We start from the raw sequence: 18,037 nt of genomic DNA on the forward strand, positions 1-18,037 counted from the left end.
TGTAGGGAAGATTTTTGTTACCCCTTTTGGTTGACAGTTTCCAAAACCTCTATTTGGGGTGGCCTTTGGGTTCAGCTTTGCTCAGCTGTCCCAGTTCTCATAGCTACTTCTGTTTCTCCCACTGAATCCACAAATTCTTTAGAAGCTCCATGTCTTTTAATTTACTTTGTTTTTGTGCTGTTAGCCTTTGGTTGTAGTGACTACAGGGCCTCTGACACTAAGTGGTGGAGTGGCAACTGTATCATTTTTATGTCAGAAGCTACATTTGTGTTCAAGGAGGATTCCATAAGTCCTGTTTTACATGAAATTTTCACCCTCTTGTCAAAGTCTTTATCTAAACTACAACCAATTGCTAAGATGTGTGGTTTAAAGGTTGGCTCTTCTTCCTGTGCTTATTTTCTGTTGAGCTGTAAAATAATCCATAAGTGTAAGTAGTAAGAAAATAAGGAAGAATAATCGTATAGACTACATTGACTATTTTCTTTAGTTACACAAATGTTAGAATGGTTAGCAAGATTTGTCATCCCCCCCCATTTAACTATGGAAGAGGTATTATAAATGGAACTAAATGAAATAAAGACTGAACTCCTTTAAATTATGGAGAAGTATCAGATTATCAGTTTATATCTCTGCCCCTCTACTGTCATTTGGAACTATTGATTGTAGTGTTTTTTTAAAGAGACAATTGGGAAGGCATCTAAAGTTTATCTACTTATTAGCTCACATTATCCATATGTTTTAATATAGCTGTCTAGTGTAAGGTAAACAAAATTTCATGCTGAAAATAGAAAATTTGGGATTTTTGCTAGGGAACCATATCCTTTGAGTCATTATAGCTCATTATCATCAGCATAAGCCTAGATTAGACTTTTTTTTTTTTTTTTACTTTTTTTGGTGTATATGGATAAAGAAAATTTACCATTCATACATTGATCCCCATATTTTTGAATATCTAGCTTTAAATGACTTGCATTATAAAAAATTCATTCATTCATCAGACTGCATTATATTTGTATTTAGTGGTGTCAGGTTGAAACTCTAGAAACACAGAGATTTCTTAGGCGATGGCTTTTCTTACCCTTTTCTAGACATTATACTGGACATTTTGATCTCTGGTGAATATCACTCTGCAGAATTTTTTTCTCAGAAAGATTGCTAGTCTCTTCTTGCAATAGCAGTATATTAGTTGATTGTGAAAAACAGTCACAGGCCAGCAAATAAAAATCATGTTATAAAATTAAAATGAGAATTGCCTCGATGAAATAATTCATAACTAAGACTCAATCTCTTCATTTTAAAATACTGATGATTCTGAAAAAATATTTTTTTTGGAATCCAGGCAGAAGTGTACTATATCAAGATTGCTATATGCTTAATCAGAGCCTAGCACATCTATCTTTTTGTCTACATGAGAGATACTGGTATTCAGTACATTCCACTGAGTAAAGATTCCCAATTCTGTGTATTGAATATTCTTTAAATGTCAAAGCTTTTAAATACATATTTATAGTTTTTCTCATACTTTGCTGGTTGAAAAATAATCTTACTAATGGAAAGTACTACATTTCCCATTTTATTGCTACCTTTGCCTTAGATATATCCTTTTGGTAGTCTAGTAATTAGTACAGTGATATTAATTTTCAGTTAATAAAATTACAGTTTTCCACTGATATCATAACAGTCATATTCATTTGACCATAATACCATTTCATGTATAATTTTGAAATAGAATTTTTTTTAGATTTAGTGATGTTCACATGTAGTATATTGAAATAGAAAACAAGTTTAAAAATTAGTATCCTAGTATGTAGTATTAATAGTATTTTCATATTATGGTATAAAGGCATTACTTTTTGAAGTTCTTTTAATGATGCCATAAAAAGGTATTTTGTAAAGGTTTACAAGGAAGAGAGGATATCATTGGAAGTATGCTTTTTTTTTGGAATCTGAGAAAATTGATCCATTTCAGGTTAAAAAAAGCAATGGCATCCAAATACTCTTACTGTTTATCAACTTTATAAATTGAGACTGTACATTTTACTGCTGAATAATTTCAACTGATAGTCTATATATACTCTTCTTAGATATAATGCTGCTTGTTTTTCTTACTTTTTATTCATATAAAATGTATTGCCTTTTTACTGTGTATTGTCCTTTGATGATATCTTTTAAAATTTATTTTAAAGTCTTCAAGCTCATGTATCATTTTTACCTTCTTATCACTTTCGCTTTTTACTGTCTGGTTTGTCCTTCATTGGCTTGGCCTTCCAATACTGTGCCTCGTGATTTTGAAGGCTACAGAAACTTGAGGAAAGCAATCGAGAAGAAAGAAGGTTGGAATATTTCCCAGGTTTTTTATTAAAATGTCATTTAAATACTTAGTTGCCATTCAAAAGGATATATGCTGTAGAATTATAGATTGTTTCAGACTAGATTAGCTTGGTGCTCCTAAAAATAATGATGATTTTATAAAATTAACAAAAACACTGAAAATATAAAAAAATACTTTTTAAGAATAAAAGCCAGTCGTTATATGAATTAAAATTCAGGAATTTCATGTGAATTTAGAATAGATTATCATAATTTTGATGGCTAAAAATGGCCCAAGAACCCCACCCTTTAACTTTCAGAATATACCTTTCGGAAACTTGTGAACAGAGGGAATTATTAATTCGGTGGGAATTCGCATTTTGTTGCAGCACATGCTAAGTCATGGGTGGGTTCATTCTCATCTCTTCCTTATTTTGTGTAATCTTTGTTAGGAAAACAACGTTAAAATGGCAACAAAGTAAAAGGAAACTGTGGCCTTACTACAGATAAGATTTATAAGGCATATTTAAGGTGGAATTAGAAAAGCAAGTTTTGCTTTTAAAATGTACCTGAAGTCAGCATCAAAAACAGGATCTTCTTGGGCTTCCCTGGTGGCGCAGTGGTTGAGAGTCCGCCTGCCGATGCAGAGGACACGGGTTCGTGCCCCGGTCCGGGAAGATCCCACATGCCGCGGAGCGGCTGGGCCCGTGAGCCATGGCCACTGATCCTGCGTGTCCGGAGCCTATGCTCCGCAACGGGGGAGGCCCCAGCAGTGAGGCCCGCATACCGCAAAAAACAACAACAACAACAAAACCCCAGGATCTTCTCTTTTTTTTCCATTTGAAATTTGAGCAAAATTTAGAAGCACTGCTTCTGAACTCCCAATATAATAAAAATTTGCATTTTACTCATTCAATATTATGATTATTTAACCAAGTATCAAGTAGTATTTTACTTCTTATTAGAACTTTTCTTTATAGATTTTTCTAAACGTCTCATGATTACAATATCAAAATGATTAAGAAAATAAACTGGTTTCAAAATAATATTAACTATTTTAGAAGCACCACTTTATAATTTTATTTCTTACTAAAAATAAGCCTTGGGGCTTCCCTGGTGGCGCAGTGGTTGGGAGTCCGCCTGCCGATGCAGGGGAACGTGTTCGTGCCCCGGTCCGGGAGGATCCCACGTGCCCCGGAGCGGCAGGGCCCGTGAGCCGTGGCTGCTGGGCCTGCGCGTCTGGAGCCTGTGCTCTGCAATGGGAGAGGCCACAACAGTGAGAGGCCCGCTTACCGCAAAAACAAACAAACAAACAAACAAACAAAAAATAAGCCTTGAGAACTTTTACTGTGCAACAATTAAACTAATCTCTTACTTTAAATAGCTGAAACCGTAAATTATATTTTCTTTAAGTTATTTAATAATTTACATTCCACAATTATACCCTACATATTACATAGTATTCTAAAGTTTCTATAATTTATTCTAGGATTATATTTTAATTATATAGTTAAATTAAAATATAATTCTATAATTAAAATATAATTCTATCTGTAGGTCATCTTAGGACTCACCTAATTAGTTTATATTTAGGACATTATGTTTATCATTGGAATTAAATTAGAGCATTAAAATGTGAAAAATTTTCTCTTTTGAAAGGTCAAAATAAAATGCATAGTTAAATTAGTGTAATGAAAACATTTTCCCACCTTAAAATAGTTAAGTCCTTTAAATATACTTAATGAATAGCATTTGCCTCCAATTTTTATATGACGCCTCATAGATAACAAAAGCAGAATTGTTTGGTGTACTAGGACAGGGCTTCTTAAACATGAATGTGCATATAGATAACCTGGGGTGTTGATAAAATGAAGATTCTCACTCAGTAGGACTGACATGGAGCCTGAGATTCTACATATCTGACAAGCTCCTGGGTGATGCTGATGCTTCTCTGTCTGTGAACTGAACTTTGAGGAAATATTCCAGAATACTGGCTTTGGAGTCATGACACCTGGTTTTAAGTCCCCTTGAGTTGATAAGCTTCACCAGGCCACAGTTTCTTTTTTGGTTGTCAGCAAAAATGTTGACATTGCTTGTTAAATGTCAAAGGGTTTAAATTACTTGATCACTAGTGTTCCTTCCAGCTCCAAGATTCTGATTCTATGTAAAGTGCAAACTTACATATTTTTCATTGCTGCTTAGATAGTTATTTTAGATATAAAATTTCCCCACTTTATTGAAGAAAACTTGAATGTTTGCTGTACAATAATCATAAAATATCAAATTGTGTACTTTAAAAGCTTAAGCCTTACATGATTTATAAAGGTAAATTAATAATATAAAGTTAACAACTGCTGATTTTTCTGCATCAGAATTGGCACAAACAGCTTATAATACATGAGTTAACTTCATATATAAGTGAAAATAACATTTGTTAAGCTGGATTCTGGTGACTTGGTGGGTGTAGAAGGGTGTGTTAGGTCAAGTATTTGAAACAAGGTGGTTGTATGGCTATAAACCTGAATAAAAGGGAATTTGTGTTGGAGCTTGAAGTAATGAAGGAACTGACAGTAACAAAAATTGTATGCTGCAAGAGTTGCAGGTGAGGAAGGGAGATTGCATAGGGGAGGGGATGAGAAATGCTGATGGGAGATATCTTTCCTAACATGCTCCTTTCCTAGTCTTAAGCCTTAGGCCTGTCTCAAGTATAGCACTACTTGAGTACATGGTGCTGGCCTTTGAATCAGATGATTGGATGAATGAAGGGGGAGTTTCTTTCTAGATTTTCATCTTGAAATGTGTGATGATGGAAAATGAACAGTCCTATTATAATACAAGTGATGTAAGATAGGCATTCAGTATATTCAACATTTTTCTCTAGCAAGTGATTTAACAAACTCATGGAACCTTGTTATAGTTTACTTGATTCCTCTCCAGTTAAGAGGATTTTATTGGTATTCCTACTGGTAGTTTCTTCTCACTCTAGAGATATGCTGTTTTCCATGCATCTTTATGCATCTTTCAATTTGTACTATTCTACTCCAACATAATTAGTGTGTGAGACACATAGGCAGAGGTTCCAAACAGAGGTGCTCATGCACAATCATAGAGATTAATATATTTAACAAATACTTCATGCACATTTATTATGCACATCCCTTGGGTACTAGGCATGTAATGCTGAGCCAAACAGACATGATCCCTTCTCTTATGAGGCTTACAGTCTAGTGGGGAAGACAGAAATTACAGAAATAACTACCTAAATAAACATAAATTAAGAACTCTGAAAAGTGCTTACAAAGGAAAAGTATTTGTGTTCATCTTGTTCTGAGTTCAAAAATGTCTTTGAGAATTGGGACCTGCAGTTAAACATTAGCATTTAATAATAATACCAGCACCTAAATGAGATTAATTTTTTAGCCTAGAAGCTAAAAATAAGTCCATGTATTAGGGCAATTATTTAATGTAGCAGAATATCTGAAAGAAATGATAGCTGTTATAAAGTTATTCTGATAAAAATTTTAAGCTCTTTCTAGAAGAATTTTATTTGGATAATATTGCTTTATTCAAGTATTCTTAATGATTTAAAAAGTTAACTATAGCACAAGAAGAAAATTTTCATATGTAAATTCATTTAAAATTCACTTTCTTAATATTATTTAGGATAAAATGTAGGAGTCTAATGAACAGAAGTGTAACTTCTGTGCATAATTGATGGTGGTTGCTAAACCCTGAAGGGTCAGAGTGATTTAACTATGTAAAAACTTTGCTCACTATAGAGTCTTCTTTTTCTCATGGCCACTAGGGCTGAAGTAATTAGTTTAGCTATAACATTATGTGACATTAGTATATATCAATAGTTAGGGCTGCTGTACTGATACCTGAAGAGGAAGCTTTTATTTGTATGGTGAATCTTGTGGCAGATCCTGGAATTTCCTATTCAATCAGGGGTCAGGCAGAACTTCAGACAGTTCTGATGTGCAGAGACCCATTTCTGTGAGAACATTATGAGAAATAGCCCTGTGCTACAGGTATGACCTAGGAGAAAAGAACCTGTACTATTCTATTACCAGGGGAGACCTGAACACTGTGATGGATGCAGCCGGTATAGACAAACTTACTGTGGGCAGATGTATTCTGATCTTTAAATTTATTCTTAAATGTATTAGGACATTAATAAAAAATGCAGTTTCTATATCTTTGTATTAAGATGAGAAAAATTTATACATTTAGATGAGAAAACAAAAATATTTTTTATTTCCATTAAATTTAATTTGCCTACATTCTAGTTGATTGAATGTTATGGTGACTAGTTCTTAGCTGTCTCAGCAGGTGTCATGCTCCAGGGTATAATCTATTCCTCAGTGTTTCTAGAAAATAAGATTTTCTCCATTGACATAAATCACTGTACTATGAGTTGAATGTCAGTTTCAATTTTCCTCTGAAGCATCAGACATGATAACTTTGCTGAGTTAAATGATGAACTATTCTAGTTTGTTTTCAAAAATAATTGATGGTTTTTAAAAATCTAGGAGAAAAAAAGTGAACAGTTTTCCTCTCTACTTTAGCATCATACACTTTTGCTTCTTTTTTTTTTTTTTAGTGTGGCTGGTAAAGAGGATAATACAGACACTGACCAAGAGAAGAAAGAAGAAAAGGGTATTTCAGAAAGAGAAAGCAATGAATTAGAAGTTGTAAGTATGAGAGAATAAACTTGTAATTTTGAGTCCCTGGATTAGGTTGTTCTTGGTTGCTGATAACTGTACTAACTTATATGTAGAAAAGAGAATCGGTTATCATACATCCATTTTAAATTGTGTCCTTGAGGACTTCTTTTCTTCAGAAATGTGAGCTATTAAATATTAGCAACTCACAATCTTGTGCACTGTGAAAGCATTGTGTATGGGGTGAAAGAATACTAAGAGAGATGAAGTACTCTTTGATTTAAGACAGAATTATTGTAAAATAACCTTAAAATTGTGGATTGATATTTTTAACTTATGAAAAGTGAAATTTTTGTGCTCTTGTACTTTATACTCACAGTCTCTCTCTTTCTTTTTTTTGTATTTATTCATTGAGACTATATTGTGCATATTAAATATAAAGCACATAATAGAAGCTGGGGCAAAATTAAGTCATATGGCTAGGCAGACTTCATAATATTGAGGGAGGAAGAAAAATTCTAACTCTGATTCTGTGTTTTTGTTTGTTTTTTATTGTTTATTTTTTAAATGAGTATAGTTGCTTTACAATGTTGTGTTAGTTTCTGCTGTACAGCAAAATGAATCAGTTATATGTATACATATACATCCACTCTTTTTTAGATTTCCTTTCCATTTAGGTCAACATAGATCATTGAGTAGAGTTCCCTGTGCTATACAATAGGTTCTCATTAGTTATCTCTTTTATACATAAGTGTATATATGTTAATCCCAATCTCCCAATTCGTCCCACCTCTCCCCTTTCCTCCTTGGTAACCATAAGTTTGTTCTCTACATCTGTGACTATTTCTGCTTTGCAAATAAGTTCATCTGCACCATTTTTCTAGATTCCACATATAAGTGATATTATACGATATTTGTTTTTCTCTTTCTGACTTACTTCACTCTATGGTTGTTTCCGTGTCCTGGCTATTGTAAATAGCACTGAAATGAACATTGGGGTGCATTCATCCTTTCAAATTATGGTCTTCTACGGAAAGATGCCTAGGAGTGGGATTGCTGGGTCATGTGGTAGCTTTAGTTTTAGTTTTTTAAGGAACCTCCATACTGTTCTCCATAGTGGCTGTATCAATTTATATTCCCACCAACAGTGTAGTAGGGTTCCCTTTTCTCCACACCCTCTCCAGCATTTATTGTTTGTAGATTTTTTGATGATGGCCATTCTGACCAGTGTGAGGTGACTTGCTTTTCTCTAATAATTAGTGATGTTGAGCATCTTTTCATGTGTTTGTTTGCCATCTGTATGTCTTCTTTGGTGAAATGTCTATTTAGGTCTTCCACCCATTTTTTGATTGGATTGTTTGTATTTTTGATATTTAGCTGCATGAGCTGTTCGTATATTTTGGAGATTAATCCTTGTCAGTTGCTTCATTTGCAAATATTTTCTCCCATTCTGAGGGTTATCTTTTTGTTTTGTTTATGGTTTCCTTTGCCGTGCAAAAGCTTTTAAGTTTGTTTATATTTGTTTTTATTTTCATTACCCTAGGTGGTAGATCAAAAGCAAACTTGCTGTGATTTATGTCAAAGAGTGTTCTGCCTATATTTTTGCTTAAGAGTTTTATAGTACCTGGCCTTACATTTAGGTCTTTAATCTATTTTGAGTTTATTTTTGTGTATGGTGTTAGGGAGTGTTCTAATTTCATTCTTTTACATGTAGCTGTCCAGTTTTCCCAGCACCACTTATTGAAGAGATTGTCTTTTCTCCATCATATATTCTTGCCTCCTTTGTCACAGATTAGGTGGCCATCGGTGCGTGGGTTTATTTCTGGACTTTCTATCCTGTTCCACTGATCCATATTTTTGTTTTTGTGCCAGTACCATACTATTTTGATGACTGTAGCTTTGTAGTGTAGTCTGAAGTTCAGGAGCCTGTTTTCTCCAGCTCCATTCTTCTTTCTCAAGATTGCTTTTGCTATTTGGGGTCTTTTGTGTTTCCACACAAAATGTAAAAATTTTTGTTCTAATTCTGTCACACAGTCTCTCTTAATGAAGTAATCAATTTGCCTTGCCAATATTGTGCTATTAATGGACACCAATCACATTTTAGGAAGAAAGTCAAGAAGTGAGTGATCATGAAGATGAGGAAGAGGAAGAGGAGGAGGAAGAAGATGACGTTGAAGGGGGTGAAAGCTCTGATGAATCAGATTCTGAGTCAGATGAAAAAGGTACTTGTCCTTTGGTACAAGGACGAAAATTTATTTTGGGCACTTGTTTAAAACATGGCAGAAAACTCTTAACCTTCTCCATTTCATCCTTGATGAAAGCACCTTTTATAATTGCTGGCCTATATATGCCCTCCAAGGCTCATGTTCTTCTCTTATTGGATTTAGTCATTGTGTAACTTCCATTCTTATTTGCTACAAATGGTATCTCTTGTCCTTGACCAAAGTGAACACTCTATCTTTTTGCCCTTCTTTAATTTTTGGTATATTCAGGATATTTTCCTTACAGCTGCCAAGTGAATACTTGGATACAGATGATGGTTTTCCTGCTCTTATTATGGCCTATCCCAGAATTTTTATTTTCCTCTTTTATAATAGCCAATTATCAGGCAGACTTAGCAAACATTACTTGTGAAATTGCAATCAAGCAAAAGCTGATTGATGAACTAGAAAACAGCCAGAAAAGACTACAGACGCTGAAAAAGCAGTATGAAGAGAAGCTAATGATGCTGCAACATAAAATTCGGGACACTCAGCTTGAAAGAGACCAGGTGCTTCAAAACTTAGGTAAGAATTATATTTAATTCAAATTAAAGTTCAAACTAAATTGTCAAAATAGATTTTTATCCTGTCTTCCTTTACAAGAAAAAAATAATATTAAAAGTCACATTAAATGTTAATTTGTCCCATTATGTTAAATATTACTGTTTATTTTGTTTTTTCATGCTGGTACCTGTCTAGGCTATTTAATAATTTTTTTCCCAAAGTTGTGGCTAATTGTTTTAATGCCTTGATTTATGCTGGGAACTTTTTTTAAATTAAAATGATAAAAACTTCAATAATTGTTAAATAAGAGTAGATATTAAAAGGCAGAGTGATTGAAAGGCATCCTGGCCTCCTGAGGTTTGTATTTAGGAGGTAGTTCTTGTCTAAGGTCATGAGTTGTAAATCTGTGAAATAAAAATCTGTGTCTCACACAAACAAATACAAATATTGTTTGGTCATTTAGGCTCAGTGGAATCTTACTCAGAAGAAAAAGCAAAAAAAGTTAGGTCTGAATATGAAAAGAAACTGCAAGCCATGAATAAAGAACTGCAGAGACTTCAGACAGCTCAAAAAGAGCATGCAAGGTTGCTTAAAAATCAGTCCCAATATGAAAAGCAATTGAAGAAATTACAGCAGGATGTGATGGAAATGAAAAAAACAAAGGTATTGATTATATTTTCCATTAACAGTAGATGTTGGTGATGCTTGTGTCTTTTGGGGCCAAAAAAAAATTATTGTGGTTCTTCCTGTATTCAATAAAAGGTAACCCAGTCTTAGAAATGATGTACTTCCTTTTGGCAGTTAAAAGTTGTTTCCTATAGTCATCCATAGTCAAAGTCTTTCTTTGGAGTAGCTGAAAATCATGTGGTCAGCAGAGCTTCTCTGACTTTAAAAACAAAACAAAACTCTTATACAAACTTAACAAAAGTATAAAATATTTCAAACATGCAAGAAAGCACAGATAATAACATAATGAACAATATATCCACTGTCTAGTTTAAGGTATTAAACATTGCCAATATGCATAAGCTTCCTATATATCTCTTCCTGATCATATTCTCTTTTCCCTGAGAGGTAACAACTATCTTGAATTTGGTGGTTATCATTCCCATGCATAGAAAAGTACAAGTTTTCTTCCCTTGACCAGAGAGAGTATGTGAATTCTAATCTGTTACTATTTTTGTGGTGGAACGGATTATTCTTAACTTTTGGCATGAAAATCAATGTTGTTTCCTTAAAATAGGAGATGTGGAAATGATTTAAGAAGTAGATTATTATGTTGTGTAGTTGCTGATGACAGCAAAAATAGCTAAAATAGCTAGGTGCTTACTATGTGCCAGGCACTGTTATAAGCATAGTGCAGGTATTAACTCATTGAATTCTCAGAGGAATCCAATCCCATAGAACTATTACCTCCATTTTATAGATGAGAAAACCAGTCTAGAGTTGTTAAGTAACTTGTTCAAGGTCACACAGCTACTGATAATAAGTTAGATACCAAAAAATCATTCAAGTTATAGGACAGCTGGACATTGAATATAAAAAGCATAGAACACTAAGCAGTTTGATAGAAGTATGTTAGAAATGTATTATAAATATAAATATATTAATCTTACAAAAATAAGAATTGACCATTTAATGTGTAGCAAAACTCCACATTTTTTTCTTGTTAAATATTCAGAATCCTAAGAACATTTTTCCATACATGTGATTTATTTAATGAATATTGTGATAGGGTAATCACAATAGATGTATTTACCTAATATTTTAGGTTCGCTTGATGAAACAAATGAAAGAAGAACAAGAAAAAGCCAGATTGACAGAGTCTAGAAGAAACAGAGAGATTGCTCAATTGAAAAAGGATCAACGTAAAAGAGATGTGAGTGGACTTTAACTCTCAGTTATGTAAGAATATTGTATATCAACAAGATTGTTCAATAAATGAAAGAAATATTTTGATAACTTTATTAAATACAGGTTAAGGACAGTAAATAAGCATTTTATAATTTGGCATTTATTATAGTATGTGGATTATAGTAATTCCATATAAAAGTTTATGAAAAACACTATAATATTATTATAAATTTTATTGGAGGCGTATTTTCTAGATGATCAGATGGAAGAAAATGGCAAATAATGACTGGTTATTTCTAGGGAGACCAAGGAAGTAGTTGCAGTATTATATAAGATAGTAATTTTAAGATGGTTCCAAAGACAGCTTCCACTAGAGATTTTTATAAATGTTTCTGGAATAATAACCAGGCTTCACTAGAAGAGGCTTTACTAAGGGCTATAAAAATTTTCATATTCTTTGACCCAAGAATTCTGCTTCCATGAACTCAGACTAAGTAAATAATTTAAACTAAGACAAATTACTTTACAGTGTGTTAAAATCTTCACTTTAGCGTTATTTGTAGTAACGAAAACTGTAAAATCAACTAAGATGTGTGTCTGTAAGGGTAATAGTTAAATAAATTATGGTTCATCCCATTTAAAAGGTGGTTATTCATCCATTAAAAATTAGGATTTGGAAACTGCATAATAAAATGAAAAATGACTATGATTTCACATTAAGTGTAAAGTAACATTTTATATATGTGTGCTTGTTTACAGTGAGGGAAAAATTTGAAGGATACATATCAATATGCTAAATGTGGTTGTATTAGGGTTATAGTTGTTTGGATTTTTTTCTTTCCAAAGTTTTGGCAATATAGTTATTTCTTATGACATTTTTTTCTTAAAAAAAGAAGCCATCACCTTCCTTTCCACAATATGTTAGGTTTCAGCCCTTGTTCTTTTTTTCTCACCAACTTTTTCTAAATTCTCCCTGAAGAAAACATAAACATACAGGATATTTTAGAAAATAGAAATCTACTTTGGGGGGTAAAGAGGAAATTAAGGGGATAGAGAAGAGTGAGCAATGAGATAGAAAAGTAGGTATTTTAGCCAGATGACTCCCATATTTATGACTGTATTTATTTATTTTCCCAGGATATTAATGTATTTTAATAATCAGTCTATTTTATCACTTTCAGTTCCTGGGCATTTTAGATCTTGTTTATAACAATACGTTCCTACTGAAATCGAGTAGAAGCACATTTTAACATACTGTCTAGTCTTTTTTTCTGCTTTTTTAAAAAAACTGAGAAAATTTATATGCCATAAAGTTCACTGTTTTAAACTATACAATTCATGATTTTAGTATATTCACAAATTTGTGCAACAGTCACCGCTCTAATTCCAGAACATTTTCATCACTCCAAAAAGAAACCCCATACCCATTAGCAATCACTCTCCATTCCTCCCTGGCTCCTATCTACTTTCTGTCTGTGGATTTGCTTATTCTAGACATTTTATATAAATGGAATCATATAATATGTAGCCTTTTGTGTCTGGCTTCTTTCATTTTAGCATGTTTTCAAGGTTCATCCATGTTATAGCATGTATCAGTAGTTCATTCCCTTTTTTTTTTTTTTGCGGTACGCAGGCCTCTCACTGTTGTGGCCTCTCCCATTGCGGAGCGCAGGCTCAGCGGCCATGGCTCATGGGCCCAGCCGCTCCGCGGCATGTGGGATTTTCCCGGACCGGGGCACAAACCTGCGTCCCCTGCATCGGCAGGTGGACTCTCAACCACTGCGCCACTAGGGAAGCCCAGTAGTTCATTCCTTTTTATGGCTGTATGCATAGAGCACATTTTGCTAATCCATTCCTCGATTGGCTGGCATTTAGGTTGTTTTGACTTTTGGCCTATTTATTTTGTTTTTAATGAAAACTTTTGGGTAACAGGAATAATTTCCTTACAATGTATGCTACCTATTTCTTTATTACTAATTCATATGATGTATAGAGAGATCAATATTGAACAGTTAACTCCTGGGATTGAACTTTTGAATCTTAACCACAACATATGATGTCTCTATTCTATTATAAAGATCTGAGGCTGGCTAATCACATACAAAGCTACCATTTCAGATGTTCTCCTACCTTTAATTTGTTGCTTTGTGTGCATATTCAACTCCTGTCTGTATTGTTTCTTGTAATATTCAGCTTTGAACACTTAGAGAACCAAATATGTACATCATACAAAAAATATGAATGAGCTTGAGATTTTATTTTTAATATGAAGAAATTAAATGTAGTAAGAAGCTTAAAACTATAGTTAGTTTTTGATAGTTCATTCATTTAAAAAAAGATTTATTAACTTTGCTTCTATGTCTATTATTGTGTAGGCAATTAAGATATGTCAGTGATAAGATAGATTCTTTTTCTCAAAGAATTCCCATCTGATAATAGAAGAATGTGCATAAACTTGAGATGTATCATCTCTTTGAATTTGGGATACAGAACATGGAGAGTTATTTGTTACATCACAGAATTAAAGTCCTAGAAGAGACATTTGTGATCAAGGCTATCTGTGATCAAGACTATTGTGATCAAGATTATTTCCTAAATTATATCCCTAGAAAGTGGCTTAAAATAATTAATAATTGTCTTTATCATATAGACTACCTAAAAAACAAATTGGTAGCTAGTTTGTTTTACTGTCCAACAATAAAACAATTATTTCCAATGTTATTTGGAAATAACATTTCCAAAGTTAGTATAAAGTGCTAATACAATTAATATATATTCTCCCTGTGTTTAAAATAGTTTATAACTACTGTATATATTGTAAGATGCCTCTATTGAAAAAATTCTAAGCTGTGTTTCTTCCTAATCACGCCTTAGCCAGCAACCAAAACAAAATGTCCTGCAAAAATGAAATGAGACAATATTTGTAAAGCATTTAGAAAAGTATTTGTATATAGTAAGCCCTATATTAGTGTTTCTTAAATAAAAGTATGTGTCACAGAGATAAGTTTTTATTTTCAGAGAGAAATGGCTATATAAGTATGCCTTTGTGTTTATTGAAATAAAATATCTATGTCTGTAGTAATGGATGCAAGCTGAGTGTTAGCTCAGATACTGCTAAGAACCCTTACAGTTCCCAGTGGAGTGGGGAAACATGTTAATGCAGGAGTAGGAAGTATTATATCTTTCAGTTTCCTATTTTAACTTATTCAATATTATTTTATAGCATCAACTTAGACTTCTGGAAGCCCAAAAAAGAAACCAAGAAGTGGTTCTTCGTCGCAAAACAGAAGAGGCAAGTTGACCATTTGGAGGAAACATTCTGGCTTTGAGATTTCTATAGACTAAGAGCATGAGTCAATCTCTATTGCTATTTCAGGTTACAGCTCTTCGTCGGCAAGTAAGGCCCATGTCAGATAAAGTGGCTGGGAAAGTCACTCGGAAGCTGAGCTCAACTGATACCCCTGTTCAGGACACAGGTTCCAGTGCAACTACCATAGAAACAGATGCATCAAGGGCTGGAGCCCAGCAGAAAATGAGAATTCCTGTGGCAAGAGTCCAGGCCTTACCAACACCCACGACAAATGGAACCAGGTCAACATGATTCTTCTGTTCCTCCTGACATAATCTTTGCATTACTGAATGTTGGACTTAAATGAAAAACAGCTCATTATTTGGCAGGACATAATCAAATAAGCACATAAGTAACTATGTTTGTTTTTATATGATTCTAGAAAAAAATATCAGAGGAAAGGATTGACAGGCCGAGTGTTTACTTCTAAGACAGCTCGCATGAAGTGGCAGCTTCTTGAACGCAGGGTCACAGACATCATCATGCAGAAAATGACTATTTCCAATATGGAGGCTGATATGAATAGGTTCCTCAAGGTGTGGAAAATAGAAAGTAGATATGCTCTCCCTTAGCTGTTAATTTTAGTTTTCTAAATTTGTTCCCTGGGTAAATTGAATGCTTGCCAAGTTTTTTTGTGTGTGTAGAGGGGTGGGTGGTTGCATTGTATATGAATAGATGAATACCATTTCTTTCTTTTTTTTATTTTTTTATAGAGCAGGTTCTTATTAGTCATCAGTTTTATACATATCAGTGTATACATGTCAATCACAATCGCCCAGTTCATCACACCACCATCCCCAACCACCCTGTGGCTTTCCCCCGTTGGTGTCCATGCGTTTGTTCTCTACATCTGTGTCTCAACTTCTGCCCTGCAAACTGGTTCATCTGTACCATTTTTCTGGGTTCCACATACATGCGTTAATATACGATATTTGTTTTTCTCTTTCTGACTTACTTCACTCTGTATGACAGTCTCTAGATCTATCCACGTCTCAACAAATGACCCAATTTCGTTCCTTTTTATGGTTGAGTAATATTCCATTGTATATATGTACCACATCTTCTTTATCCATTTGTCTGTTGATGGGCATGTAGGTTGCTTCCATGACCTGGCTATTGTAAATAGTGCTGCAGTGAACATTGGGGTGCATGTGTCTTTTTGAATTAAGGTTTTCTCTGGGTATATGCCCAGTAGTGGGATTGCTGGATCATATGGTAATTCTATTTTTGGTTTTTTAAGGAACCTGCATACTGTTCTCCATAGTGGCTGTATCAATTTACATTCACACCAACAGTGCAAGAGGATTCCCTTTTCTCCACACCCTCTCCAGTGTTTGTTGTTTGTAGATTTTCTGATGATGCCCATTCTAACTGGTGGGAGGTGATACCTCATTGTAGTTTTGATTTGCATTTCTCTAATAATTAGTGATGTTGATCAGCTTTTCATGTGCTTCTTGGCCATCTGTATGTCTTCTTTGGAGAAATGTTTATTTAGGTCTTCTACCCATTTTTGGATTGGGTTGTTTGTTTCTTTAATATTGAGCTGCATGAGCTGTTTATATATTTTGGATATTAATCCTTTGTCTGTTGATTCGTTTGCAAATGTTTTCTCCCATTCCAAGGGTTGTCTTTTCGTCTTGTTTATGGTTTACTTTGCTGTGCAAAACCTTTTTTTTTTTTTTTCCCGCTACATGGGCCTCTCACTGTTGTGGCCTCTCCTGTTGCGGAGCACAGGCTCTGGATGCACAGGCTCAGCGGCCATGGCTCACAGGCCCAGCTGCTCCATGGCATGTGGTATCTTCCCGGACTGGGGCATGAACCCGTGTCCCCTGCATCGGCAGGCGGACTCTCAACCACTGCGCCACAAGTGAAGCCCTGTGTAAAAGCTTTTAAGTTTCATTAGGTCCCATTTGTTTATTTTTGTTTTTATTTCCATTACTCTAGGAGGTGGATCAAAAAAGTTGTTGCTGTGATTTATGTCAAAGAGTGTTCTTTCCTATGTTTTCCTCTAAGAGTTTTATAGTGTTCGGTCTTACATTTAGGTCTCGAATCCACTTTGAGTTTATTTTTGTGTATGGTGTTACGGAGTGTTCTAATTTCATTCTTTTACATGTAGCTGTCCAGTTTTCCCAGTGCCACTTATTGAAGAGACTGTCTTTTCTCCATTTTATATCCTTGCCTCCTTTGTTATAGATTCGTTGACCATGGGTTCGTGGGTTTATCTCTGGGTTTTCTATCTTGTTCCATTCATCTATGTTTCTGTTTTTGTGCCACTACCGTATTGTCTTGATTACTGTAGCTTTGTAGTATAGTCTGAAGTCAGGGAGTCTGATTCTTCCTGCTCCGTTATTTTCCCCTCAAGACTGCTTTGGCTCTTCAGGGTCTTTTGTGTCTCCATACAACTTTTAAGATTTTTTGTTCTAGTTCTGTAAAAAATGCCAGTGGTAATTTGATAGGGATTGCATTGAATCTATAGATTGCTTTGGGTAGTATAGTCATTTTCACAATGTTGATTCTTCCAATCCAAGAACATGGTATATCTCGCCATCTGTTGGTATCATCTTTAATTTCTTTCATCAGTGTCTTATAGTTTTCTGCATACAGGTCTCTTGTCTCCCTAGGTAGGTATATTCCTAGGTATTTCATTCTTTTTGTTGCAGTGGTAAATGGGATTGTTTCCTTAATTTCTCTTTCAGATTTTTCATCATTAGTGTTTAGGAATGGAAGAGACTTCTGTGCATTAATTTTGTATCCTACAACTTTACCAAATTCATTGATTAGCTCTAGGAGTTTTCTGGTGGCATTTTTAGGATTCTGTATGTATAGTATCATGTCATCTGCAAACAGCTACAGTTTTACTTCTTCTTTTCCAATTTGTATTCCTTTTATTTCTTTTTCTTCTCTGATTGCTGTGGCTAGGACTTCCAAAACTATGTTGAATAATAGTGGTGAGAGTGGACATCCTTGTCTTGTTCCTGATCTTAGAGGAAATGCTTTCAGTTTTTCACCGTTGAGAATGATATTTGCTGTTGGTTTCTCATATATGGCCTTTATTATGTTGAGATAGGTTCCCTCTATGCCCACTTTCTGGGCAG

At 34.3% G+C, this 18,037-nt stretch overlaps 1 protein-coding gene across 1 annotated transcript in view; it reads left to right on the forward strand.

Moving 5' to 3' along the window:
- KIF21A (kinesin family member 21A) overlaps positions 1-18,037 on the forward strand; it is a 160,282-nt gene that overhangs the window by 104,287 nt on the left and 37,958 nt on the right. Inside the window, exons 12-20 of the mRNA XM_007450237.1 lie at positions 2,295-2,333; positions 6,914-7,004; positions 9,079-9,196; positions 9,572-9,760; positions 10,203-10,402; positions 11,511-11,618; positions 14,817-14,885; positions 14,970-15,184; positions 15,325-15,478. Coding sequence (XP_007450299.1) covers positions 2,295-2,333; positions 6,914-7,004; positions 9,079-9,196; positions 9,572-9,760; positions 10,203-10,402; positions 11,511-11,618; positions 14,817-14,885; positions 14,970-15,184; positions 15,325-15,478 — 1,183 coding nt within the window. The remainder of the gene's footprint in view (positions 1-2,294; positions 2,334-6,913; positions 7,005-9,078; positions 9,197-9,571; positions 9,761-10,202; positions 10,403-11,510; positions 11,619-14,816; positions 14,886-14,969; positions 15,185-15,324; positions 15,479-18,037) is intronic.

Source organism: Lipotes vexillifer, unplaced genomic scaffold (assembly GCF_000442215.2).
Source record: "Lipotes vexillifer unplaced genomic scaffold, Lipotes_vexillifer_v1.1 scaffold282, whole genome shotgun sequence".
NCBI lineage: Eukaryota > Metazoa > Chordata > Mammalia > Artiodactyla > Lipotidae > Lipotes > Lipotes vexillifer.